At 40.3% G+C, this 25,722-nt stretch overlaps 1 protein-coding gene and 1 non-coding gene across 2 annotated transcripts; both read left to right on the top strand.

Moving 5' to 3' along the window:
* Positions 1 to 1,658: 1,658 nt before the first annotated feature.
* Positions 1,659 to 24,189, top strand: LOC111079286. The gene is made up of 5 exons (XM_022374401.2): positions 1,659 to 1,921; positions 16,077 to 16,265; positions 18,357 to 18,562; positions 18,678 to 18,974; positions 23,282 to 24,189. Exons 1-5 carry the CDS (start codon positions 1,858 to 1,860, stop codon positions 23,921 to 23,923), a joined length of 1,398 nt encoding a protein of 465 aa, XP_022230093.2. The 5' UTR covers positions 1,659 to 1,857; the 3' UTR covers positions 23,924 to 24,189.
* LOC121404729 lies at positions 7,080 to 7,209 on the top strand. Its single transcript, XR_005968165.1, has one exon. It is a non-coding gene; the product is annotated as a U4atac minor spliceosomal RNA (small nuclear RNA).
* Positions 24,190 to 25,722: the final 1,533 nt, after the last annotated feature.

Genomic DNA, 25,722 nt, shown 5'->3' with positions numbered 1-25,722 from the left:
TCTGTGTGATTTCCGTTTCGGTGCTGAAAAAACAAAAAAAAAAATGTTTGTAAACAATCCATTAGAAACTTCGCTAGAAATTGTTTGCGAAATTGTATTAAGCTGTGCTAAAATTGTATGCCGTCATAGCACGTGTGCTATAAAGTTTATCTGGCGATAAAAAGTGTTTATAATAAAACAGAAATGATATAAAAATAATCAAATTTAAGAAAAATTGCAAAGTTGCTAAAAACAATACAAAAAATAGAATATAAACTAATATTAATATTAAATAAATTAATTTTTGCATTTAAAAGTGTTTTGACCTTAACTGAAATTATTTATGAGAATTTAAAGTGAACCCTTTTAAATTAGAAGAGACATAGCAAACAAATTCTAAGAAACTCCTTTAGCTAAAGAGCCATTAAGTGTCCCCTAACAATTTCCAATAAAATGATGATCTTTGGCATTAACGTAAGCGCAGTCGTGACTGCATTGAATCAGCTTCACCTCAAGGCGTGATTGTTTTGACTATACAATTAACAAGAAGTGCTCTATCAAGTGCATTTAATTATAGAGAGGAGCCGGAGCCCTCTGTTTAGCTTCCAGCTCCGTTTTCAAATAGGAATATAATATGATCCGCTACCAGGAACGTGAGATTGCTTCAGTGTAAATTTCGTATACAATTTCCTTTGCCGGCAATTGATAGTAAAGCATGTGTGATATTTTGTTACCTAAATTACTGACTTAATTTATTTAAATATACAAATTTATTATGTAAAGTTGGAAAGATTTGACAAATGTTTATGGGATTCCATAATTATAAAATGGTTATTACATCTTCGTGTGAGTGTCATACAAGCTTCCATACACTCTCTCTCCATGGGGGGGGAATAAATAAATGGATTTGCTTACACAATCGGCAACCTTGAACTCTATACGAAGCTCGGCCAGCAGGTGATTTAGCCATTCAAAACAAATTGAAACTATTTCCAGTCAGTGCGATTGAAGTCAAATCAAAATACGAATGGCGCTGTAAAGCGGAGAATAGAAAACATATTGTGCGAGTAATCGTACTCATTGACAGGGACAGACACAGGGACATGGGATAGAGACTGGGACAGGCAGAAAGAGATAGAAATAGAGCAGAGCGAGCGTGCAGTTAACGAAGCATAGACAAAAACTGATTAGTCGAAACGTAAACCAACAAAAAAAATTACTCATTCGACGTCGCATGCAGCACAGTGCTGGTCCAGAATATTGTCACACCGCACAGACAGCCGGAGTACCCCCCAGCTGTTTCCCACAGCACTTGGCTGACCATTGATATGCATGTAAACCGGTATGACAGTCACTTAAAAATGCCACGAACTGGCGGGATCGGTAACTACAAATTCTTCGTAAATGGATCAACGATTGTTTGTCTCTATTTACATTTCCGAATATTCAAAAGAATTAATCTACCCAACGAGTAGCTTATTAAGTAAGTGTCATACAGTCATACAGTCAGCATGAACGGTACCGTACCAATTTAGTCGCAGGGAGAGGCATATTCATTGAGAGGGAGAGTGTGAGAGCAAGCGAGAGGAGGAGCGGTCAGCGTCAGTCGCTCTCACTCATTCACTCAATCGCTGCCCTCTCAGTCGGTGTTTCGTTTGCCGTTTATTTGCCGTTTCCTCAAATCATTTAAGCGCATTTGAGAACTGTTTGTCTTTCCATACAGAACCGAACCGAATAGTTAACCGGCGAAACTACACAAATATACAACAGACAACTAAAATAACTGTGCCCTAAATAAATATAAATATTTACAAAGCAAATAAAAAATACCCATTTAAAAGCGTGTGAAAAGTATAATAAAAAATTAAAAGTTACAAAATGAAGCTGCTGCTCAGTGTTCTATTGATCGGTCTGGCCCTAAGCGGAGTCTTGACATTGCCAGGTGAGTTATGAGCCCTTTTCTTCGAACAATTCAAATCCATAAATCAATCTGCGAGAATCAAGTTTTAGATGAACAGCGCACAAATCATCATTAAATTGTATATATAAAGAAGAAAGGAGAACCTCTTGAACTCATTAACAATGCAAATTGATAAGGATTACGGGGAACTCATTTCCTATAATTTATTTCTTTAAATAAATAAAAACAAATATTTTCGCAATCTGGAAATGTCTGGAACAATCTGAAACAATTCTTTTTTATACTCATATTGATATGAAACATCACTAGATCTATGTACAAAGGAGACTCTACCATCCTTAGTCAGTTGGACATTTCCCTGCTATAGCTTACACAAATATTTACCCTATTGAGATCGAAATCATTAAAATATTTCTTTTTAATTAAAGTTCAGGGAACAATCTCTATTGGAGACTGTCTTCTCTTTACCCAAAATCAAAATCAAATTCAAATTCTGCTTTAAGGTACGGGCTTTAACTCGTTGAAATATTCCTGTTTCCTGGATAATGATGGCAGCGTCTTGATAACAAAACGAGACACTTGACAATCAGCCAAATGCATCTTACAGATACAACAGTAACAACAACGGGCAAAATATCAGAGACTCTCAGAGAATCACAGAGCGAAGTCGGGGATGGATCCCAGGGAGTTGCGTCCTTATTGTCATCATCAGCGTTTGCTGGCTGCTGGCTGCTGCTGTTGCTGCTGCCTTTGGCTGCCACTTGAATGCATAAATTGCTGAAGAAGCTGCCAGTGAATCGCAGATGATGAGGCCAGGGATGGTTTGGGTTGGCTTGGCAGCTGCCACAGCCACTTGAAGTTGTCAAATTTGCTGCTGCTGCTGCTGCAGTCAAAATCATTTGCAAGGAATATGAAAATTGTATGCAATAAGTTCCGATTTTTGGAAAGGTTTGCTCCAGATACAAGTTGAAATTGATTTGCTTGCAATTAGAGCGGACTTGTGGTAGGAATTGGTGGAATCTGATGGATAAGTTGACAAATTTAATTGGTTTTCAGTTGAAGATTTTACATGTGAATAAATCTTTTAATTAAACATATTTTGCCTATTCTAATACTAATTTTTTTGATGAATTTTCTTTGGCAATTTTCCACGCCGGTATGTAAGTTTGTTAATTATAAAAAAAAACATTATGGACATATTCCAGAATCCTTTTAGAAATTTCCTATTAAAATCTTTAGAGAGCTTTGAAGTCCTTAAACTATTTTAAGTTAAAAATCTTTTGACATATTTGCCTGTTGCAGCTCTCACCCACTATCTCAGTCTCAGTCGACAGTTGAATGAACCCCAATGTACCCCGTTCTTCACTGAATATTCTGCCCCTCCCCCTTTCTGGCCGCTGAAATTCTTTGGCATTTTTTCTGTTCTGTTCTTTTCTTTTCTTTTCTTCTCATGTCTTGTATTTCTCTTAATTTTGTTTTTACGAGTGGCGAGTATTGTGGACGATGTGTGGTGTCAGTGTCCCATGGCCAAAAGAATTGGGTTAATTATGGCCATAATTCGCTTTTAAGGCCTTTCCAGGGAATGTTTTCAGTACAAATTGCAGTTGCATGTGGCCATAAATCACATATTTTTTTTCATTCTGCGTTTTATTACTGCTGCTGCTGCTGCTGCTCACTGGAGCCGAGCACTCGTATGTGCAACTATGCGTGGTGTAATAAAGCCCTAAATAGGTATAATCATATTATTGGTGAATTATTATATTTATATTTTGTATGGTTGACAGTTGCTGAATTGCTTGGCAATTTGTTTAATTCCGACACATATTTATTTATGCAAATTGGAGTTAATTTTTTTGTTGGGCTCTTTTCAAATGCTTTGTGTCGAATTGTTTGATGTGTCGCCAGTTGCTAATTAGCATTGTGAATGTGCCCCCCCATGGGGTGATTTAGTTAGAATAGAATATTAATGTGTTGGTCCAGCCTAAATCAATAGAGTGTAAATAATTTTTAGAAGCTTATCTGATTATGGAAAGTTACTGTAAAAAAAGAAGGAAGCGGAAATGAATGGTGGCTGAAATATGCATAGATTTTCCTCAGAAGAATTTTGTACAATTAAGTGAACTTATTTTTAAAAGGATTCCGGTGTCAAGGGTTCGTTTAATCAAATCATATAAAAATAAAATGCAATGAAATGAACAAATACATATTCTCATCCACTCAGATACTTTTGCGTTGAACTAAATAAAATGTTGAGCTGCCAATTGACTTGATTTAAGCTGAACATTTTTATTTGCCTTTTGATTTTTAGACTCCTGCTGCGGTCACTTCGAGGCGGGGGGTACAAGTACAATCAACCAAAATTAAACAATTCCAAAATTGAATAAACAACAGCAGGCAGCCAGCCAGCCAGCCTATTCAAATTAAATGAAATTGTTTTCTGCATTTTGTACTTTGAGCTTTAATTGGTTGATTATATTGAGAAGCAGTCGCAGCACAGTCACTCCGCCTTGTCCTTGTCACCTGACTGGGGGTTACACAATAAACAAATGTACATTGTACATACATATATATGCCCAGAAAATTAAGTAAATAGCATTGTATATTTTTTGTGGTATTCTGGTTGTTTTTTTCAAAGTCACAACGAAAACAAACTAAATCAGAATGAATAATTTTATTTTATGGTTAGCAAAGAGTTTAAAAAAATAAGTAAATATCTCGTGAAAATATTTCTACTCTTGTTTAAATGCCTTGAGTGACTTAGTACAAATCTCTATATCTAGTCCCTCGCTGTGTCATGCTCTTGATTGAACTTTCGTGTGTGTTTTATGGTTTTGAAATGCACTGTTCACATACCGATGGCTGTGAACATTTTACATGACAGTCGCACTTGTTTTCTCGGTTGCTGCTGCTGCGCCGCTGCTCGACAACTGTTTTGCCGGCAGCCAAATGATTAATCACTTGCTATGAAATTCTACACAAAAATCTACACAAAAAGTTGTAACGCCTGTAACGGTGTAACGTGACTGCGAATGAGCACAGGAGAGTAAACGAAGGCAGTAAACGAGACTGGGGGATTTCTGTATATTTTGTATATAAATAAGTTAAGCTAGATAAGACAATTTTTGAGCACCGCAGCGTGGTAGTAGATAGTAAAATTACCTAAAGTGCGCGAATATTTTGCCTCATTGCTCATCACTCAATTAGAGCAGGAAATCAACTTGCTGGAATTATTTTTCCGGGTTCATATTTTTATGGATTGGTGTAGCCAAATGCCAAAATTCTGGCTTAGCTAGTACTCATTTTCCCCGAGATCAGAGTGCTACAAATGCTTCTGTTTTACAGCCTGAACTCGGGGAGACTATGTACAGACTCGTACATTATAGGCACTTAAGCTTCCATTACGATTACACAGTCAGAAGTTAAGTCTTGAGAGCTCAACAATTTTCCTAATAACTCCATTAAGTAGTCGAGCTGTGAGTCACTGCTGGGCAGTCATAATTCCGACCATTAGATACCCATTAATCAGCACAAACATGTCACATTTAACAGGTTATTTCGAGTACATTTATAAAGCAATTTCATTCTTTTCTATTTGCCTGATCAACAATAAATTGTGCACAATGCAAAGCGGCCTCATTATTATATAGTGAGTAGAGATGGTGTCTAGACTCTGGCCTTTCGCCCTCTCTATTGTCCCCCTGCAATTGTCAGCTGTCACGAAGGGTTTGGTTTATCCAATTAGTTGGATGACTCAACCCGTTCTCTCTCACCGTGATTGAGAACTGCTGCAGCAGCAGCATTGACATCGACATCAGCAACAGCATCAGCAGCAGCATCAGCAGCAGCCACTTTGGCTCTGGTTCAATGTCACGTAATCGCTGCAAGGCCTCCCTGGAGGCGCCTCCCAGTTTGCCGCCTCTTTATGTTAATTTATGTGCTGTGCAAAATGTGCAAGCGCCTCTAATGCTCAGCCACGCATGGCACAAGCCCAAAATCAGAAATAAATTACAGCAGCCTGTGGCAGCAGTGGCAGCAGTGCCAGTGGCGGAGTCAGAGGCAGTTGCTCATAGTCAGCAGAACCAGGAATAACAGAATATATGTGCAAAAAGAACGTTTATGCGGGGCTAAGGGAACGCAGCATGGAATAAGGAATAAGATACAGATAAGTGAAATTGCCCACTGGATAATCGAGTTGAATTTATGCCATTAAAAACTGTTCCCAAAGCAATAGAGAAATGGCAAATATATGGCTTAAGTTTCATCCATTGGGTATACAATTTATTTGGATAAAATCATGCATTATATTTAATGATACAATTTAATTTAAAATGATCCCTTTTTGGAGTTTTTCCCGATATCACTCTATCGTGTAAACCGACAAACACCCAACCAGCAGCATCATCATCATCATCATCATCATTCCCGTATGGCATGGCAAACTGAAATAATTGTATATTATAATGAAAATCCTGTACATTACTCAAATACTGAGGTGGCTGTGTTGCAATGTCAACGCAGCAGCAATGCAGCTTTAAACGATTTGCGTATGGCAGGGGGGCATTTTGGATTTTGGATTGAATAGAAATGCGGTGCATGCGGATTGGGCTGTTGGGCGGGCTGTTGGGCCGTTGGGTTGGCATCCCTCCTCCTCCTCCTCCTCCTCGTCGTCGTCGGCGGCAGCTGTGTCCGCATAATGTCCTCGTGTAGAGTGGCTGCCTGGGCTGTAAATTTAATGAGATTCCTGTCAAATTAATTTCCGGTTATGATTAGATTTTCGTTAATAGCAATTTGCGGTTTTACTCGCAACCGAAAAATATGCGAACTCTAAATTCACTGTGTGGGCGTGCCACTGTCGCGCTTTGCTGGTGGGTGTTGCATGTGGCATGTGTCACCATGTTTAACATATGTATATATTTTCAATTGGTGCCAATGTTATTGCTGAAATTATATAAACAATGTGAGTTTGCTATGTAGCTAAAGATTTAATTTACATATATGCTATTCCCCATATTTATTTATTATTATTTATTATTTATTTTTGGAATCTACTTACGCTGAAAAACCTCAACAATTATAGTTTGTGGAAGCTCCAAGTTCTGTGCTTTAATACCAGATTCACTGCTGATCTGTCATTTTGTTTACTGAGCTGTTGGTGGATGAAAGATAATGAAGACAGGGCAGGTGTCTTGTCTTGGGGAGCAGAAATGTCCAATGAACGTATAGTGGGGGCTTTGCTGCCGACACCAATTACATTAATTCCCGTCTGTCACACCACTCACTTGAGTATACCACTCGGAATTTTTGGCCAAGATTCCCCTACTTTATAGGGAGACCAAAAAAAAAAAAAAGAGTTCTTAAAAAGAGAAAAAACGAAATCCCATTCCCTTTATTGTATTGTAGTTTTGATAGAGAAATAATCGCTCGATTTTATTTTATTTATTTATTTATTATTTTTTTTCATTTTATATTTTATTTTATTTGCGGTTTTAAAAAATAAAATTGTCACTTAGGCTAAGTCTCCAGCTGTTGGATTGTATAGAGAGTACATTCATTAGTGCCTGCATTTATAATAAACATTTTGTATATTATTTGTATTATGTTCCCTATGAAGAATCATTCCGAAGAAGCGCATTAATTGTGGGGACGTGCTCAGGGCATAGGCGCAGTTGGCAGCTCCGCTTCCCTCCCCCTCAATGCCACACGCCATCGACTCCAATTTAGTGAAAAATCCAAAGTGAAAGCTAAAGCTCATTCCTGCCATTTCGAAAGCTCAAAGCCCAGAAACCCAATCTGAGCATTTTTCTGCTTAATAAATTTCCTGCACGTACACGGGCACACACAAATAATTCTTGATCCAACAGAATTAATGAGGGCTCGACTCGGTTTGGTTTTGTGCTAACAAAGGCAAAGCCAAAGAAAAAAAAGCCTAAAATTAAACAATTTTACTTTTTGGCCATTTCAGTTTTTCCGCTTTGCAGAACAATTTGCTGCATGTGGCAAAGCGATATCAGAAAGAAGGTGGCTTCAGTACTGTAATGGGATGTGGAGTGTTGTTGGTAGAATTCGTGTCCGGGACCAAACAATCAAAATCAAATTCAGTTGAAAAAAACTCATTTTAAACGCGACAAACGTAACGTTCAATCTTCCAGAACATTGAGTACGTGACACGATTGTCACATTTGGCAGAGCCACCAAAATGGGGGGAGCGCCACAAGAGCGCAAGAGAGTGAGTGAGAGCAGGCAGGGAGGCAGACCCACCGTTACAATCAAAGTTTTCGTTTCCGGTAGCCATAGCTATGGGTGCTATATTTTCTGGAATATTTGGGCAAGGGCATATAAACTCAAGTGGATGTTTGGTAACAAGCAGCAAAGAAATGGTGCTTCGATTTCAAGGTACGATATAAACAATATTATCTTTAATTTAACATCCTTCTTATCAGTTTTGATACTGTAGGGATGCCTAAAATTCCTCCCTATATTGGAGAATAAATGTTTTTAGCAGTGTGCCTGCCTCCATGAAACTTGTAGCTGATTATACCATGTACCCGAGAGCTGCCAACTAATTCCTCTGTTATTATAGGCATCTGTGTGATCTTTCCTAAGTTTTCCCCCTAAAAAGTGCTTGCATTTCTGAGCACAGGGTATCCTTAGAGTCACAACTTGCTTCGCGGTACTTACTCGGTACTGTGCAGCCCTCGAGCTCTGTTTTTGTTTTGACGCAATGCAAATGAAGTGGTGGGAGAAATGAAAAATGAAGGCAGCAGCACCTGGACATACTCGTACTCCAGGGGGAGTACCGGGGGAGTGCAGGGCATGGGTACCGTGGAGGAGTGAGGGGGTAAGCCACTCGCACAGTGGGCTTGGTTGACTAACCTAGCGACCCAAAATTAATTGAATTATGTACACATTATTTTACATATTTTTCTGTACTTTTGTTTCCGTTTCTTTCTTTCGGACATTTCCTTCTTTGCTTGGAGCGCACGTAACATTTTGTTTGTCATGCAAATCGCAAAGAGAAAAGGGGAGGAGGGTGGGGGTGTTAAATGGGTATGTGAAAGATTCCTTCATTTACTGGTAGTTATTTGTTTGTTTGGTTAATAAAGCTGCCTTGTATGCATATTTATTCTTGTGCAGAATATTGATTGGGAGCTCTCTGGAAGCTCAGCTGCTGGTTAAAATTCCAATTTTTGGGAGCATATTTGGGAGCAGATAATGGAGTAGATTTAGGAGCAGATTTGGGAGCAGATTTGGGACAGATTGGGGAGCCGATTTGGGAGCAGATTTAGGAGCAAATATTACGCTACCAATTGTTGCAAATTGTTAAACAAAAATCACTTTTAAATAGAGCCATAGACACTGCTATTTCATGGCCTCAACGCCTAATCGGCATCAACCTGTCCAACTGTTTCCCGTTTCATAGTGTCAACAATTTGTTTTGCACCCCTCCGCTGCTAATTCCCCATTTGTCTGCGAGTCCCCATTGCCCTAGCTCAGCCCATTGGAGGCCTAAATATAACTCGAATCTGTCACAAGCCATTCTTCCGATTGGCTCTTATCACAGTCCCTCATCGTGGCTGCCAATCAATCGGGAATGGGATGGACAGAGCGGTGTGTGGCGGCGGCAGACAACTGGAACCGCACCACAACCCCTAATAGGCGGCCCCATCCGCCGCACTCCAAGTCGAGACAACCGTGCAACCTGTTTGTGTTGGTGTGTGTGTGGACCCAGCTGCTGTTGCAGCGCGTCACATTAATCAAGGCTCCCCGCCCCTCAGACACACACCCCTATATATATGGAAGAGCACCTCCCCCCGCACCCCAACACCCCTCAGAGCTAACGTCATCGCACATCGCCCATTGCCCATCGACCATCAAGGGGATGACCGAAAAATCATTGTTGACATTTGTAATTAGAATTGATAGCAGCAGACAGGACGCCTACGATTTCCCCCAGACACACAGTCACACACAGTGAGTGAGGTATGGGGGAGGGGTAGTGGGGGGGGGCGAGAGCTAGGGGCCCAGACGTTAAACTAATTTCGTTTTCGTTTTTCCGAAAAACCTGCAACGAAACGAACCGAATTGAAACGATCCGGGGCTTTGAGAAGGGGTTCAAGCTCCAGCACGTCCATCATTTGTTAAATGATGATACCCGGTAGTCCCAGAGGGGATCTAAGGGTATGCTGTATTCATGGGAATGTGTGCATAAGAAAGGCAGAACTCCCAACTAGCGTAAGATCTTTGTTAGCGAATTTGCGGGTAATTTTGTGAGACATTAAATATAATTAATTTAAGCATAAAGGTTTTAAAAAATAATTTTCACGCTACCCAATATTAAATCCAAATAAAAAGCAAATAAATAAAATATTTTAAATTTGTGGGAAATATATTTAAGCGAAATATTAAATTATTTCATAGAATTATGAAATGTATTGAAATGAAATCTATATTTTGATATTAATTAAATATAAATTAATATTAATAAATATTAATAAATATTAATAAATTAATAAATACAAATTTATTAAATTAATTTTTTATTAAATATAAGTGAAAATAATTTTATTTTACAATTTCCACAAATCGAGAAAATATATTGGGATATATGTATATAAATATATTAAAAATTCAAAGTGTAAATATTAAAATTATATATAGCTATCCAACAAAATTGTCTTGCCATCTTTGTATCCTTGTACCAAGTAGTGGGTATCTTACATTCGGAACTTCCACTTCTTGCCTGACTTTTTTTTTTTAGCCTAAGATGTGGACTCGATTGGGGTTTGGGGTGTGTGTGTGTGTGCTGGCAAAAATATCAGCTTCGACACAGTGAGGGACATCCTCCGATTGAGCCTCGAAGCACGTCAATTGAATGGCATTTCACTCGTAGAATGACAGCAAACTAAGCCTTCAGTCTGCACTTTCACTCAATTGCTGTCTGTCTTTCGGTCTGTCTGTCTGTCTGTCTGTCGGGCTGGGTTCGGATTGGGTGCTGCTGTGTTGGGTGCTGTGAGACTTGAAAGCTGGCTTTGATTTCACTTTCGGCCCCGACTGCTGTTGACATCTGCGATGTCCCCTAGCCACAGGCCACACACAGCCAGCCATTCAGTCAGCCCCTCTCCCCTCAAGTGTTGTGTGTGTGCGTGTGTGTGTGTGTGTGTGGCATCAAACTAATTTTCCCCCTGTTTAGAGTTCTTGAACGTGACACAAGTCTGCACTCGGCCCATGTCCATTCCGCTCACACGGCCTCCCTGTCCCCCTGGCCCCCTGTCACCATCTCCCCTTTGGGGCTGCCTTCCATCAGCTTCAGCCTCAGCTTCGACAGCAGGCAGTTCTCTGCGTTCGAGTCTCTGGTCTCAGGTCTCTGGTCTCTGAGTCTCGGGTCTCTGTTCATTGGTTTTCAACTGATTTGAAATCATTTTAACCCAAATTGCATACAATTGAGTTTGTCAGGAGGTGGAATTCCGGAATCCTCAACACAGTTTACAGGTGCCAGGAGTGCCAGCTGGGTGGGGGGTGCATAAATGTTTGTATGTAATTGAAATGCGTGAACTGTGAGCTTGTCCCCCCTGCGAAGGCGTTGATGGTCTGTCTGTCTTTCCTTTGTTTTGCTCTACTTTGGTTCGGACTGGGCAGTGGCTGATTGCAGCTGTATGGAGGCGGTGATTGGCATCAGCTGGGCTCAGATTAGGCCAAAGGATTAAGCCCACTTTTGGGTGAGCTCAGAAATGGTGAACTTTGTTTTTAGTTCGAGTAAAAGTAAACCTGACTTACATATAATATATCCCCAGTTCCACTTGCTTCCTTTTCCTATCCTTTTCTTCCCTTTCCTGCTACCCCCTGCAACTGAATAATTGCCTGAAGCTGAGCAGCAGCAAAAAAAGAGGAGCAGAAGAAGATGCTCAAAAGATTTACATGGCAAACTAACTTTGCGTGCAACTACAATCATAATTACAACAAGCAGCCTAAGTACGCGAGACAGCCAGCCAGTCAGCCAGTCAGCCCCCTGGATGCCCTCTGGCAGCCCCCTTAGGGCATTATGGTTGGCAGGGGGGAGGGGGGAAAACTTTTTACATTAACCAAAGTGCGGCTATTAAAAATTCATTAATTGCATGCAACGGGGGAAAAAAGACGCAACAAAGTCGAGAAGCTAAAAATGCGCAGCGAAAGTTTAATTGATTTGTGAGAACCAAAATGGTGAAATAATTGATAGATGGATGGATGGACCAATACCAGTGAGACGGGGGAAGGAGAGAGTGTCAGAGTTAGTGGTAGGAGAGAGAGAGAGAGGGAGCGGGAGCGGGCATGCTTAATGAGCAATGCCCTGCAGTGAAAACTTTTGTAAAATATTGTTCGAGGGTTTTTCATATTTTATTTTTGCACTGTTGCTATTAATTAGAAAAGTTCGACTGCCACAGAATCGGAAGCGGAAACTTCAAAATAACAACAACACAAAAAAACAGCACCCAAAAAATGATTTGGTACAATTTTTGGTGAATTGAATTTGCAAAATTTTCAAATTTTCAATTGGCAAAATGGTAAATGAATTGCGAAAAAGTGGTAAACTTGTCTCGGATGCGAATGCGAATGCACGTAACGAGTGGCCGAGTATTACACACATATTTCATCGGCAATTTGTTGTTGTTTGTTGCTGGAGCGGGGGCGGGGTGTGCCATTGGACATCAAAGTAATTGAAAACGCATGCATCGATGATGGCCAAAAAGCGAATTGCAATTTTGTTTGGCCAAAAACCCCAATATTGAGGCCACTCAAAAATGCTGCCCGAACAGCCGCAATATAAATTTGATGGTTCAGTAGTGTCCCCCCCCACTCCCCACAGTCCCATCCCTTTTCATATCCCAACCGACTGCAAAATTCCCAAAACGAAATCCCAACCAAACCGACACTTTTGGCCAGCAGTTTAATTACCATTTTGGGGGCTGCTGCTCCCAAAACCCAAAAAAGGGAGTGATGCGAAATGCATTTCAAATTTTCAAGCAATTTTCCACACACAAACACACACACACACACAGAGAGAGAGGGAAAAAGGAGAGAGATGATAGCCGTTTGGCAGTTTGTAATTATAGTCGCATATTTATTAGACTAGAAGGCTGGAAAACCCTTTGTGGGTTGTATTTCATTCGAATACTGACAGATTTGTCTGTGCTCTGGCGCTGGCTAATCTTTGCTTCAATTACTAAATGGGAGGCCCAGGTAAATTCAAGCTAAAATAATATTCAATAAAATAAAGGCATAAACTGAAGCAAAAATCCCGCTTTAAAGCACATTATTTGGCTATAATTTAAAGCGTTTATTTAAGAGAAATTTGCTTGTTTGCATATCCGAGAAAATCAGTTCAATAAAGTTAATTTTTATTCAATTCCAACAGACACAGAGATTTGCCAACTTTGGTTCGAAAATATTAAACTAAGGAACACAAAAAAAAAAAAGAAATACTTAAAGCCCAGCGAAAAGTTGTCTGGGGAATAAAATCATCATCGCTGCTCACTAAATTATGCAAAATTGTACAATTATGTTAATTAATTGACGCAGACTTGAACCCACCGACCAACCGCACGCCCCCCTTGGCCGGGGCCAATTAGCGCCATAAAACGCAGGCGAAGCGATTGCCAGGGATTTTATTTTGGCTCCCCCTCCCCCAACAAAAGCATTGAAAAAAAAATAATAAAAATAAGAATGGGAAGCCCAAAAAATATTATATGAGTGCCACGCCCCGTGGCAGTGGGACGTGGCGACGGGGATGGGCTGGGCCAGCCGCTTGTTAACCTTACATAATTAGCAACAAAATGTTCGCTGTGTTTAGAACAAAAGCGCAGTGCTATGCAGAAATTTCCACTTCCCAACATTGGCCGCAGAGCCCGAGCTGCCGACTGGTTTTTATTAATTTCATAATTCAGCAGAAGCCGTTGGAACAATGGACGAAACATGACAGGGCGGAAGGGACGCGCGTTGTGGTGCCCCCCCTGTCTGGGCTTAATTATTGGAAAATTAATGAATATGCCATGTTAGATGTTTTCACCATAGCGCAACCAAAAAAGCAGAGAAAGAGTGGCGGGGATAAGGGAAATTAAACGTGTTCGTTGCTGAAAATATCTTCATGCTGCTGCAGGATTTAATTTTGATCCATGGAAACAGTTGCCCCCTTGAGGTATGCTACACGGAAGCATAAAAAATGATGTGCAATGATACGGAAAAATGTCGCTGGCTTTTTGATCTTCATTTGCTGAGCAGTTAAAAAAGACGGCAAAAATTGGGCATATTTTTTTTGGGAGTACTATCAGCAAATTTCTTACAAAAAAATATGCCAGAGCTATGGGGTATTGCTTTTAGGTGTCAAAAATAAGTCAGTATTACAAGAAACATAATAAATTTTAAATATACACAAATAAAAGATTAGCTGGGTTTTGCTTTTGACCCGTCTAAGGACTATAGATTGCAGGTAACTCTCTTGCCCTACAGGTAATGTCATATTCGATCAGTTTGCGCAGATGTTTGCTTAACATTTATGTACTGTAGGTAGGTGTACTGTAGCCATCCATAAATATATCCATGGTGCATATTTGCCAGCCCCCGTGCAGCCCACTTTCATATGCACCACGAAATGTAAATATTTGCACTTGTAAATGACATTCACGTGTGCTCCGTGCCCCTCCTGTGCTCTCTGGCCCATATTTGGGGTTACGTTTTGTTTCTCTCTTTGCTCCACTTTATGTTTGATCGCTTGGGGGACCTGGGGCGCCCGACTGAGACCCCTCTCGCGCTCTGTTGATGACGGTGACGACGACGACGACGACATTTTTTTTCACAAAATCCCAAACATACTGCGAGTGTCGTGTATATTTCTCATAAATCGGCTTAAAAAGTGAACGGGAAAGTCCGAAGCGGTTGGGGGTCGTCGTGAGGGACCGACCTACAAAAGTGCAGTGCATTTGTTTTGCGGCACCCCTGCACCACACTCAGCCTCAGCCTCCCCCCTCTTAGGGGTGGGTCACATACGGTTGGCCTTCTGCGTACGCAATTTTACGCAGCACATAAAGCTCTTCATATTTCACATTTCATCTGAAAGAGTCGAGTCGAGTTGAGTCGAGGCAAGAGTCAACTCTGGCTTGACTTATTTTTATCGTCGTTAGTTTGGTTTCCGAAGACCGATTAACGCAGTGTATGTAGGGTATGTTGGAACCAGGAAACTACAGGTCAGCGGGAGTGTGCAGTTAATATTATCTCACATGATAAACGCTATGTGGAGAGCGGTGTGGTGTGAAGAGTGCAGACTGATCTAGCAGAGCTCGCAGAGAGCGGTAACAGTGCGCTGTAGTCTGTGGGCTGTTAGTGCGCTGGTGCTCTGCTGCAGCTGTTACAGCTCTGTTACAGCTCTATTACAGCTCTATTACAGCTCTGTTACAGCTCTGTCACTGCAGCTTGCCATTCGTTGCTTACATTTAAGAGTACATACGCATTTGAGTACAGGGTACCTGCTATACCCATACATATGTACATTCCAACACCATGTAATTTGCTGTTTTACGAGTGTGTGTGTGTGTGTGCTGGGTGCTCCTTCCAGCCACTTGTTGTGTGACGGTTGTGCTGTTTGCCTGTTGTCGCTGTCAGTGTCAGCTGGCGAGATTTATGAAGTGCAACATGCCAGGACTGTAGATTGAAAGTGGGACGGAGGAAGAGGAGGCAAAAATCAACGCATTTATCTATGCGAGCAATGGGAAATGTAAACGGGCACAGGCAGCTGGTTCTGTCCATTCTTCTTCCTTTGAATCTCTTATTTAGAGGTTCTCCGATAAAGCCTTGGCCCAGTTTTTCCTTGGGGGCAAGAGTGTTCGGATATTAAATCGAAATTTCCACTTTAAGTTTTCCCCAGGGTTAGAAGGCTTGCAGCCGCCCCAAAGGTCAGGTCAAAGAGCAAAAGCATTACCATATATCCCGACTAGTCAAAGAAAATTATGCCAAAAGCAAAGCTTGCGTAATAAGCGCTAATGAGGCGCCCAAAAGGGGTAGGTAGGGGGCGGTGCAGAAAGGGGTTCAGGCGGGCAAGTCAGCGCTTTTCTTCGCTGATTTGGCTAATTTAATGAAAATTTTCGCAGCCAATTTGTTTCTTAATGATGAATAATACCGTTTAATTTTATTTCACGACCCCTTTTTGCAGCGCGCAACAATCCGCAGGACGATGCCGAGGTGATTAAAGTGCCCTCGCGCCCCCAGTCCGCTGGCGCTGGCGAACCGGATTTCCATAACTTTGGCGGTGTCATCGATACGGGCGCTGGATATCCCTTCCTGCAGTCCAATCCGGCGAGCTTCAGTCCAGTCACCACGGGCTTCTTCGACTCCTTCGATGGTGAGTGGTGGTGGCCTGCGTAACCTGCGGCCGTATACGGCCGTATAATGATATTTTAATTGAATAATCATTTGTGTAAAAATGCTCCAACCATTTAATTACAAGTCTCAATTGCATTACACATCACATTTATTGCCTGCATGCCTGCCTGCCTGATGATGGGAGAGTGTAAGAGGGAGCTGAACAATGGGTGAAGGATTTTCCATATTACGCATACGCTCTGGTGGCTCAGACATTGGATTAAATGCATGTCCACCCTTGGGTCAAGCCAATTAGCCAACTGTCCTTTGGGGACTTTTTAAACTTTCCTGACTTCCCCAACCCAACCCCCACCCCCTCCCAAGCCTCTCTGGCTAGAAAACGAAAAACAATTTATCAAAATATTATGTCAAATTTCTGCAGCTCCCCAGACAAAGTTTATTTATTCTTTTGTATTTATTTCTATATATATTTATATAGATATAGATAGAGGCAGTGGTGTGGTGTGGCAGAGTGGGTGTACAGTAGGTCAAACCAGTCTGTTGACCATTAAAAGTGAAAAGTTTGCGCCCCAGCCTCATTTGTGCCCAGCTAAGATTGTAAGACGCCCTCGATAGAACGTTGACGATGATGAAGCTGAAACTTCATAAATCTTATCCTTATACTCCGGGTTTTGGGTGAAGGGAGGGAGCGAGGCTGGCCTGGGCTGTGGTATAAAAACTTGGCAAAGCCCATGGCATTTTATATGCATGAAAGATGTTTTGTTCTTTTTTAGACTCACAGATAGCGGGATGGAGTGGGAGTGGGAGTGGGAGGGACAACAAGATAACGAAGCGTAGGAAACAGCATATAGACAAATAGAAAGTTCGGGGGAGGAGTTGGGGTTGCGGTTGCCTCAGAACTTTGTTGTCAGCGAATTATTTGAGTTGTAGATGGAGCAGCAGATTCAGTTCCCTTGGATTTGTGGATAGAGAGAGAGAGAGAGTGAGATATGTATGTATGGGGGTAAAGGAATTTGAAAGCTGAAAGAGAAAGGCTGTAGGGACATAAAGTGGAAAGTTGGATACGATATAGTTATAGTAAGTGTATGTTGGAAGCGGAGTGATTAGATGAAATGTATCTATTGATTTTGTATTATCAATGACTATGCACTCCGCTTTTAGGATTTATGGATTTAGGATTATGATTTTTTTTATGATTTTATGATGGGTTACTATATTGGACATATAATTGGATAGATCGTTTAAAGTTGAAAGTATTCATGTTAATTAATATTGATTCATATTTATATTTATATACTTTAATGAATGGTGCTTCAAGACAGGATATACAGCATATTTCTCGAGTACAATAAATATCTAAAATAGTATAAATATTATATGTGACAATATGTTTCATGTTACGTTTGCGCTGAACAACAAACAATATTTAAAGCCAAAAAACTTCAGCAAACTTTCCCTATTTCCTGCAACATTATTCAGCACCATGTGATACTTCAATTTAACAGCCAACCAAACTACCTTCACGCCTCTTTAAACGCAAATTGCCAGCAAATAAATTGGCGACAAGCCGACAACCAGACCAGGCCAAGACACAGTCGTCACAGCAAATCGGTCAAGTATTTATGACAAGGTTGAAGAAAAGAAAAGAAAAACTAAGGCGACGAACAGACATAGGGAGGGCTGGGCGTAGGGTTTTTGGGAGGGCGAGATGCGCATGGTATTACGACGGAGCAGACAAGGCAATTGCAAATTGCAAATTGCAAAGCGTTGGCGACACAGAAAACGCTTTTTAGTGCGTTTACGGATTAAGGATTTTCAAACTGAAAAATACATTAGCATGAGACAACGACAAGGAGAATGGGGCTGGAATATCTGCTTGGCACTTAGACACAGAGACACAGCCAAGAGCCAGACGAAGGGCACCTGCTTGGATTCCCAGAGTGTCGTGGTGTCGCCTCTCTCTCTGCATGTCAGTCTGCTGTGCACTTTTATTTTGGTTTTTGTTTGCCGCTTGAAATTATACCACAGACAGCCGAAATTTTCTTTTATTTTCTATTTAACATGTTTTTTCTTTTTTTTCTATTTTCTATATTCACTTGTACTTTATCAGACCTCTTCCGTCGTCTGCGCACTCGTCTGTGGCCAGTTATTGCCAGCGATTCTGGTGAGGATGGCACGGGGGCGGGTGCTGCTGGTGCGGATGACTCCAGCGATGACATTGGATCTGCCTTCTCCTTCGGTCTGCGGCCTTTGACTGCATTCACTCCCTTGACGCCCCTCAACCCCAAGAATGGCAATAAAACTTCAACGGTTAAGGTATGTGCGGGGAAATCGCTTAAAGCAACGGCTCAAAACTTTCCAGATAAAGATTTAAAGATGCATCATAAATAACTTAAATATCTTTCCACAAATATCTTGAAACAAAAAACAGGTCGTAGATGGCCACAAGGTGGAGATCAATGAGACGGTGTACGGCGACTCCAATAGCCTGTTCAGGGTGCGTGTGGTCAATGTGCGTCCCCTGGACAGCGGCGAGGAGGTGGCCGAGGGTGTCCTGACCAGCCAGGGTGAAGAATTCAAGCCAGCCGCAGCACCTGCCACCTCGGCCCCGGCCGTCTTGCCCACCAGGCGGGGCGAATTCGACGATGACGATGACGATAACAGCCGTCGCGAGCCCCTGGAGAAGCAGCCCAAGGACAACGAAGTGCGCGACATCGACGAACCTCAGGTATAAATATATTTTCCAAACGAAAACTCTTTTCCATGCGGAAAACATTTAATCCGGAAAACGCTCTACTAACCAACAGCAGATATCAACAATTGTATATTGAGCAATTTATAAACAAAAAGCAATTTATAAAAAAACATTATGTAAACTTGTAATATACTTACATACACAATATATAAATATTTCTTATATTTTTAAATAAAGTTTTTGCCTTGAAACTAAACCATAGACTTGTACATATCTTCAATTGAATGCCTGCCTTTATTTATACTACTACTAAAAATGTTTAATAATGTAAAATAAAAGTGAAATGCTTGGTCTGGTGGAGAGGCTTCTCGGTTTGGTTTGCTTTCGTTTTATTTTATTTTACTGTATTTATTTCCATTTAAAGCTTTAATTTTCTACACTTTATTAGATTTATTTTTAATTTAAAGCCACTCTTTTTTCTGTTGTTTCTGCAGTTCACAGCTTTGTCCTATAATTAAGTTTCTGTAATTTGCCAGGCCAATAATCTCTTCAAACCGCAATCGTAAATATTTTATTAACACGACAAAATGTTTAATTGTACAATTAGATGGATTTTTTGTATTGGTTTTTTTTTGTGGTTGTTTATTATTTCTCATGTAATATGAATATTTGTTTATTGGATTTGTGCGTGAATTTTGTTTTATTCAGTTTTTTTTTTAGTTATTATTATTGCATTGCGTCTAAATTAATAATGCAAACAAATTATAGTATGTGGCGGCAAAAAATAATGCAACTCAATATTATGCAAATGTGTACAAAAATCACACAAAAAACTGCATGTGACGAGAGGCAGATACATATTACATATTACTCGTAATTGACAGATAAAATTATTGTCTGAATCACATGCGAATATTGTGGAAGCGCTGAGAGTTGGGCAATAAGTAAGCTGTTTATTTTGAAGTCATTTCAGAAATGTATATATATACTTTGTTGCATACGAGATTATGCATTTAGGCCTTAAGCATTTATTGTACATATAAAATAGGTAAAAGACAGACCAGAGCGTAGGCGGAGCATTTGACATTAAATGAAAAATTAATTAAAAATCATAGCAAGGTCTGAGTAAATATTCAAAATACAAGAGCACAGCCAGAGAAGACTTTTCTGGTAATAAACGCACCTTAAGGATATTCAGCAGATCCCGATATGACTCTCAGGATTATCTCTGCAGAGCCTGAAGATTATTTCCAAGTAAAATATGCAAAGCATAAAAAAGAATTAGAACAGAAGAATATGAACTGTAATAGTAGTCAGCTATTAAGCCACGATTAAAGAGCTTCAGCAGCGTATACATATGTACTTATGTGTGTATGTATATACCCTATTAATCAAATTCAGAAATGTTCGCTCTGTAGTTGCCAGCAGTGCCCAGTTTAATATGAAATGTAAACCCCCTTGTTTTTTGTTGTGTTGCCATTCCTGCAACGCACCTTACTCTGAAAAAAAGGCTGCAGGATAATATATGTATGTACGGGCGCACTGGCCCCGTTGGCAATTGGTCACACCCGTTACCATCCATGCAGCGGTTCATGCATCATACGCGACAATTTTTCTTTTTTCGGTTTTGCTGCGAGTCCATTAATTACTTTTAGGCCATAATAAAAATTAATTTTTATTAAAAGTCATGCGCTCCGCTCGCATAAATCCTTGTCTTGGGCGTGGCTCTACCGTTTCGCCATGGGCGTGGCAGCAGCTCCAAAGAGCGGTGAAGGGCGGGTAGCTGTATTTATGAGAATTTATTGTAGCGAAATCGACGAACGCCTTTTTGTTTTTTGCAACATAAATCAGCGGAAAATTAATAAATGACCGTTAAAAAAAATGCAATGCGGCGTAAAGCGCAATTATTAACAACTTTAAAGTTGTAAGTGACATGTCAACGTTTAAATGCGAAAAATTTAAATTTAAATAATGCCAGCGGTGACATTTTTGTAGCCGCAACCGGAAGCGTAAAGAAGAAGTGCAACTCCAACAAAAACTATTCACATAAGCGGGGAATATGTATTATTATATGCTTTCAGGAGAGTGCGAGTATATTGAATTTGTAGAGGGTTTGGCTGGTTCCATACAGGGGGAGTGGGCTTTGCTTGGATTTATTTGAGTGGTTTGGTGGGTTTTACCCAACTTTAATACTAGCCAATTTTGATTTTTATTTTAATTTAATATTCAAAATTTTATTTTTATTTTAGAATGTAATATTTTAAACAAAATTTATGACACTTGAATTGGAGAGCCAATCAATGCATTGTCCAAGCAGTTAAAAAAAAGCACTCTAATATTTTCGTTTGTAGTTGCCAGAGAAAAGTTGCCAAATGTAAGAGTATCTAAAGCTTCGTTACTGAAGGCAACTCCCAACTCGCTTCCCCTTCCTGTCAAATTTGTTGTTCCTGATGTATTTTCATTTTAATTTTTTGTGTGTTGAACTTTTTTGCATCTCTCGCGGATATTGAAAGTTGTGGTTTGTTGGGGCTCTGCTGCAGAGTGGTGGAGAGGGAGCGGTGATACCCGCATGGAACCTTCTGCCATCTCATGCGTTTATTTGAATTTAACATTCATGGTTATAAATATTAATAAACACGAAAGGGACAGCAGCAGGGACTGACGAGAGAGAGAGAGAGAGACCGAGAGCGATCCCTCCTTTGAGTTGAAATATTGAAAAATTGTTGAAGCCTGTTAAACAATTTGGCGACTGAAGCTTTTGGAAAAACCATGTGCAAACACACGCACACACACACACACACGAAGCCGCACGGTAGTATGTGTTTTATTAATATTTTGCTATTAAAAACGGAATAAATATGCATACAAATGTAAATAATTTTCATATATGACAGCTTTTGATAACATTTCTGAAAATTACTTTGTGCATTTGCATTTTTCAATTTGAATGCAAGCCAAGTCACATGAGGATGAGCAGAGAGGCCACCCAATGGTGGGGGCTGCAAAGGGTGCATGAAATGAGCAAACAAAAGAGATGGCAGATTCTCAGAAATATTTAAGCAGATATTGAGTTGGGTTTTAACTTCGGGAGTGTTTAAGTTGTAAACAAAATGCAGATTTAAAATCACTCAACATTCTTCAACCCGTTCCGATTCTCAAGAAATTCCCAAGAAAAAATAACAGAAATCGTGACTCAGTCATGGCGCCATCTATTCTATACCTTAGCCTTGTTTCCGTTCCGTGCCACCGTGTCAACGATTACAATTATTATAAATAAAGTGATCGTAACGAACAGAAATAAACAGATGCGCAAAATGGTGTATTATTAATATGAATTTCTTAGAAATTGCTAACGAGCGACCGGCAAAATTGGACAAAAACTAAGGGGAACTTGTGACGTCACGAAAGCTAAAGGCGGCAGCCTCTAACACGGGGAACCGAGACACACTGACGCAACGTGCGCGAGAGTGAGTGAGACAAGAGAGACCTTTACGAAATGCTGATTTATCAGCGACGAAGGTGAATCATGCAGTGCATAATGATGAATGAATACAGTAAGGTGTGAGAGCAGAGAGGAGAGTGAGAACAAACAGAAGATGGGATGTGCAGCTTTGAAAGCTTTGCTCACTGGTTAGCTCTGTCTCTTTCTTGCCGTTGAATCATGCAAAACAAAACGGAAATAATGAATGGAGATTACTATGAGGCGAGAGAGTAGAAATAACAGATCACTGTTAATGGTTGACATCTCTGTGCCGTCGCTGTCTTTCTGCTGCCGTAATGCGAAGACAACAGCAAAGGCACTGCTGCTGAGTTGTAACTGGCTGGCTCTCTTGCTCTCTATAGCTTAAGTATTGGCATAACAGCAGCTTCGATTGAAGCTTCTCTCACGTCTTAAGCTAGCAAGCTTTAATGCTATAAATTCTTGTGCTGGGCGAGTGAGAAGCTCAGTTATATTTTACGAACGCTGATTGTGAGTTGTGATTGTGAGATTGTGAGATATTTTAACGGTTTAAGTTTTTCTATCTAGTAAACTGTTCTTTTAAGTAGTGTGTAGCTTCCAAAAATTCTCTACGCAAAACACAATTGAATCTGCGCTTTAAACCTTTCCTGTGCTGTGTTGTTTATTTCTGAGCTTACATTTATTTTTCTTTAAATAATAATAAATTTAATTAATTATTTTTGCATGCTGCGTTTGCTTTTTAATCCTATCCAAAACTTAACCACGTGATTGGCTCTTCTCGAACATAAATTAATACAAATTTTTATTCAATTTATTTCACACGCACACATCCTGCACCTGCAACCCATTACACACACACACACACACACACGACGTACAGTCCACACCAACAACAAAAACAACACCAAGTTATACAACAACAACCACAAAACTTGCCACCAGCTCACCCGCAGACTCTGAAGCCGAAGGTACGCAACTGGAAATCAGGAGGGAAATTATGGCAAACTTGGACACGGATAGCATGGTAGCCGCTGTGGAGGCCAAGGCAGAGGCGCAGGCAGAGGCGCTGGAACAGGAGCAGTTTGAAGCCGAGGACGCTGCGCTGTTTGAGAATGCGGACGAGGTGCATCGTCTGGGGCAGCTGCAGCACAGGGAGCGCGAGGAGCTGGAATCCTCCGACGATGAGGATGGTGAAGTAGCCGCACCAATCGAAATGAGCGACACCTTCAATGATGAGTGGGACACACTGGAACAGGAAGAGGAACATGAGCTGCACGAGGGTGCGGTCGATCAGGACCACGAACTGGATCAGGAAGCGGATGCTGGCAACAATTTGGACAACCACATTGACATCTACGAGGGTTCGCTGCCCATCGATCTGTCGCACGACATCGCCGTCAACGATTTGGCAGCCGCTGATCCCGACTTTCCGGTCAATCCCGATGCCGAACTGATTTCGGGACCGTCAGTGATCAAAACAATGCCCATGTTCGAGAAACTGTCAATGGGGCCGAGAAAGTGATGAGCCCCCCCCATGCCCCAATCTAGTCCCTAGGCATCGTATTTAAGTTTAAGATTTTAGTTGTAAGCACCAGCATTCATCGAGGATGTCTCTGAGAAATCCAAAGAAGATGGCAGCCCCCCCCCAACCACCCCTATATTATTTATCATTTATTATTATAGTTTATCGTATTTATTTCGACAGCGTGTGAGTATTAAATGTGCCAAATGTGCATGCGAAATTAATTTATTGCCTCCAAAATAAATGAACGATTTATGAAACACCAAGCAGATATTATAAGGAAATTAATTAATTGATAAACGGCAGCTAAAGGTATCGGAATCTGTTTGAATAATGGAACACATATGTGTGAGCTCAAAGAATAGTTGATAATATTTTTCTGATATTTTCTTCACTATGGTTGGCTTTCGTCTTGTGTTAAATTAAATAATTTTTCAATTAATGCACAGAGTAAATCAAATTTATTTTTATTCTCAAGTGTCGCATACTTTCAGGCGCGCGCGGCACATTTCAGCTCTCATTTAAAGCCTCGCACCGAACCGAACTCTTATGGTGCTTATGGCTTGATGGATTTAAACTGGATGTGATAATGAAACGCTGAATCTGCATTATATGCCTCATTAGTTCGCTTGCTGAATGCGTATTAAAAAAAAAAACACCAACCTAGTTAATTATTTTTTTATATTGCACATTGGGGTAATTAATTGTGGTCAACTTATGGTTTACTTAATTGCCTGTTATTCCTTTTGTCAAATAAACCTATGCCATAAAAGCGTGCGCCATTAATTGATGAATTATGGTTTAAGTGGGGGAAAAACCGAGAGCTTTGCCTATTGATTTTATAGTGGATTGAATGTGAAATTTCAAAGAGATATATTCCTGGCTAACTCTGCTTAGCTTTAGAGTTTCAAAGCAAGCCCTTCCTAGCTTATTGTTCCCATTGGTAAACGGAGCCAGTTGAGATCAGGATGTATTTGAAATGGTTGTTTAGTCCATTTCTCTTTTATTGTTAACATATGTAGACGACACTCCCTTTTTTTGTTGCCTTGGTCACATTCCCTACGGCATGGTAATTTTTTGTTAGCAGCGAATGCGTTTTTACCAAATGCAGTTAAATATCCTTTGTCTTGTGAATATATGTATTAAATGTTTACATTTTAACATTGTCCGAGGCAAACAATTGTAAAACATGTTTTTAATATTGGCCGTTTTTTCTGTTTTTATGTTTGTACAAAAGTACAGGAGAAATTTCCTAAGTATGGAATTTTAGACATAAGGTAAGTCGATGGATTATTTATTATTTTTATATTATATTATATTATTATTAAAAGTATTATTACTCCATTGCAATTGTTCACTTTAGTAACTGATTTAAATCTGATATTTCCCCTTTCTGCATTCCATTTTGGCTGAACCAAAAAATGCCAACACGCACATAATAATAATTCTTTTTGTTCTCTCCAAGAATTCACGCCCAATTCTACTTTAATTTTGCATGCGATCAATGCCTTGTAGCACAATAATTAAATGCGTACATATCTCGTATATATCTCGTAGTTTCAGTATCGATAATTAAGTACGCACTTGTTGGGTAATTAAAGCGAGTATCCACTGTATTATTACACGTAATTTAAAGGCATTTACTTGGACATTGTGTGGGAGAATATTTACGCTTCAATTTCATTTTTGTTCTCAGTCCGATACGAATCTCTTTCTCTCTCGCTCTGTCCCTCTCTCTCGTGTGTGTGGTAGTTGTTGCTGTTGCTGTTTGGGTTGTAAGCTCGTTGAATGCACAAGTG

Source organism: Drosophila obscura, unplaced genomic scaffold (assembly GCF_018151105.1).
Source record: "Drosophila obscura isolate BZ-5 IFL unplaced genomic scaffold, ASM1815110v1 contig_37, whole genome shotgun sequence".
NCBI lineage: Eukaryota > Metazoa > Arthropoda > Insecta > Diptera > Drosophilidae > Drosophila > Drosophila obscura.
This window is presented reverse-complemented; position numbering and strand designations above follow the sequence as displayed.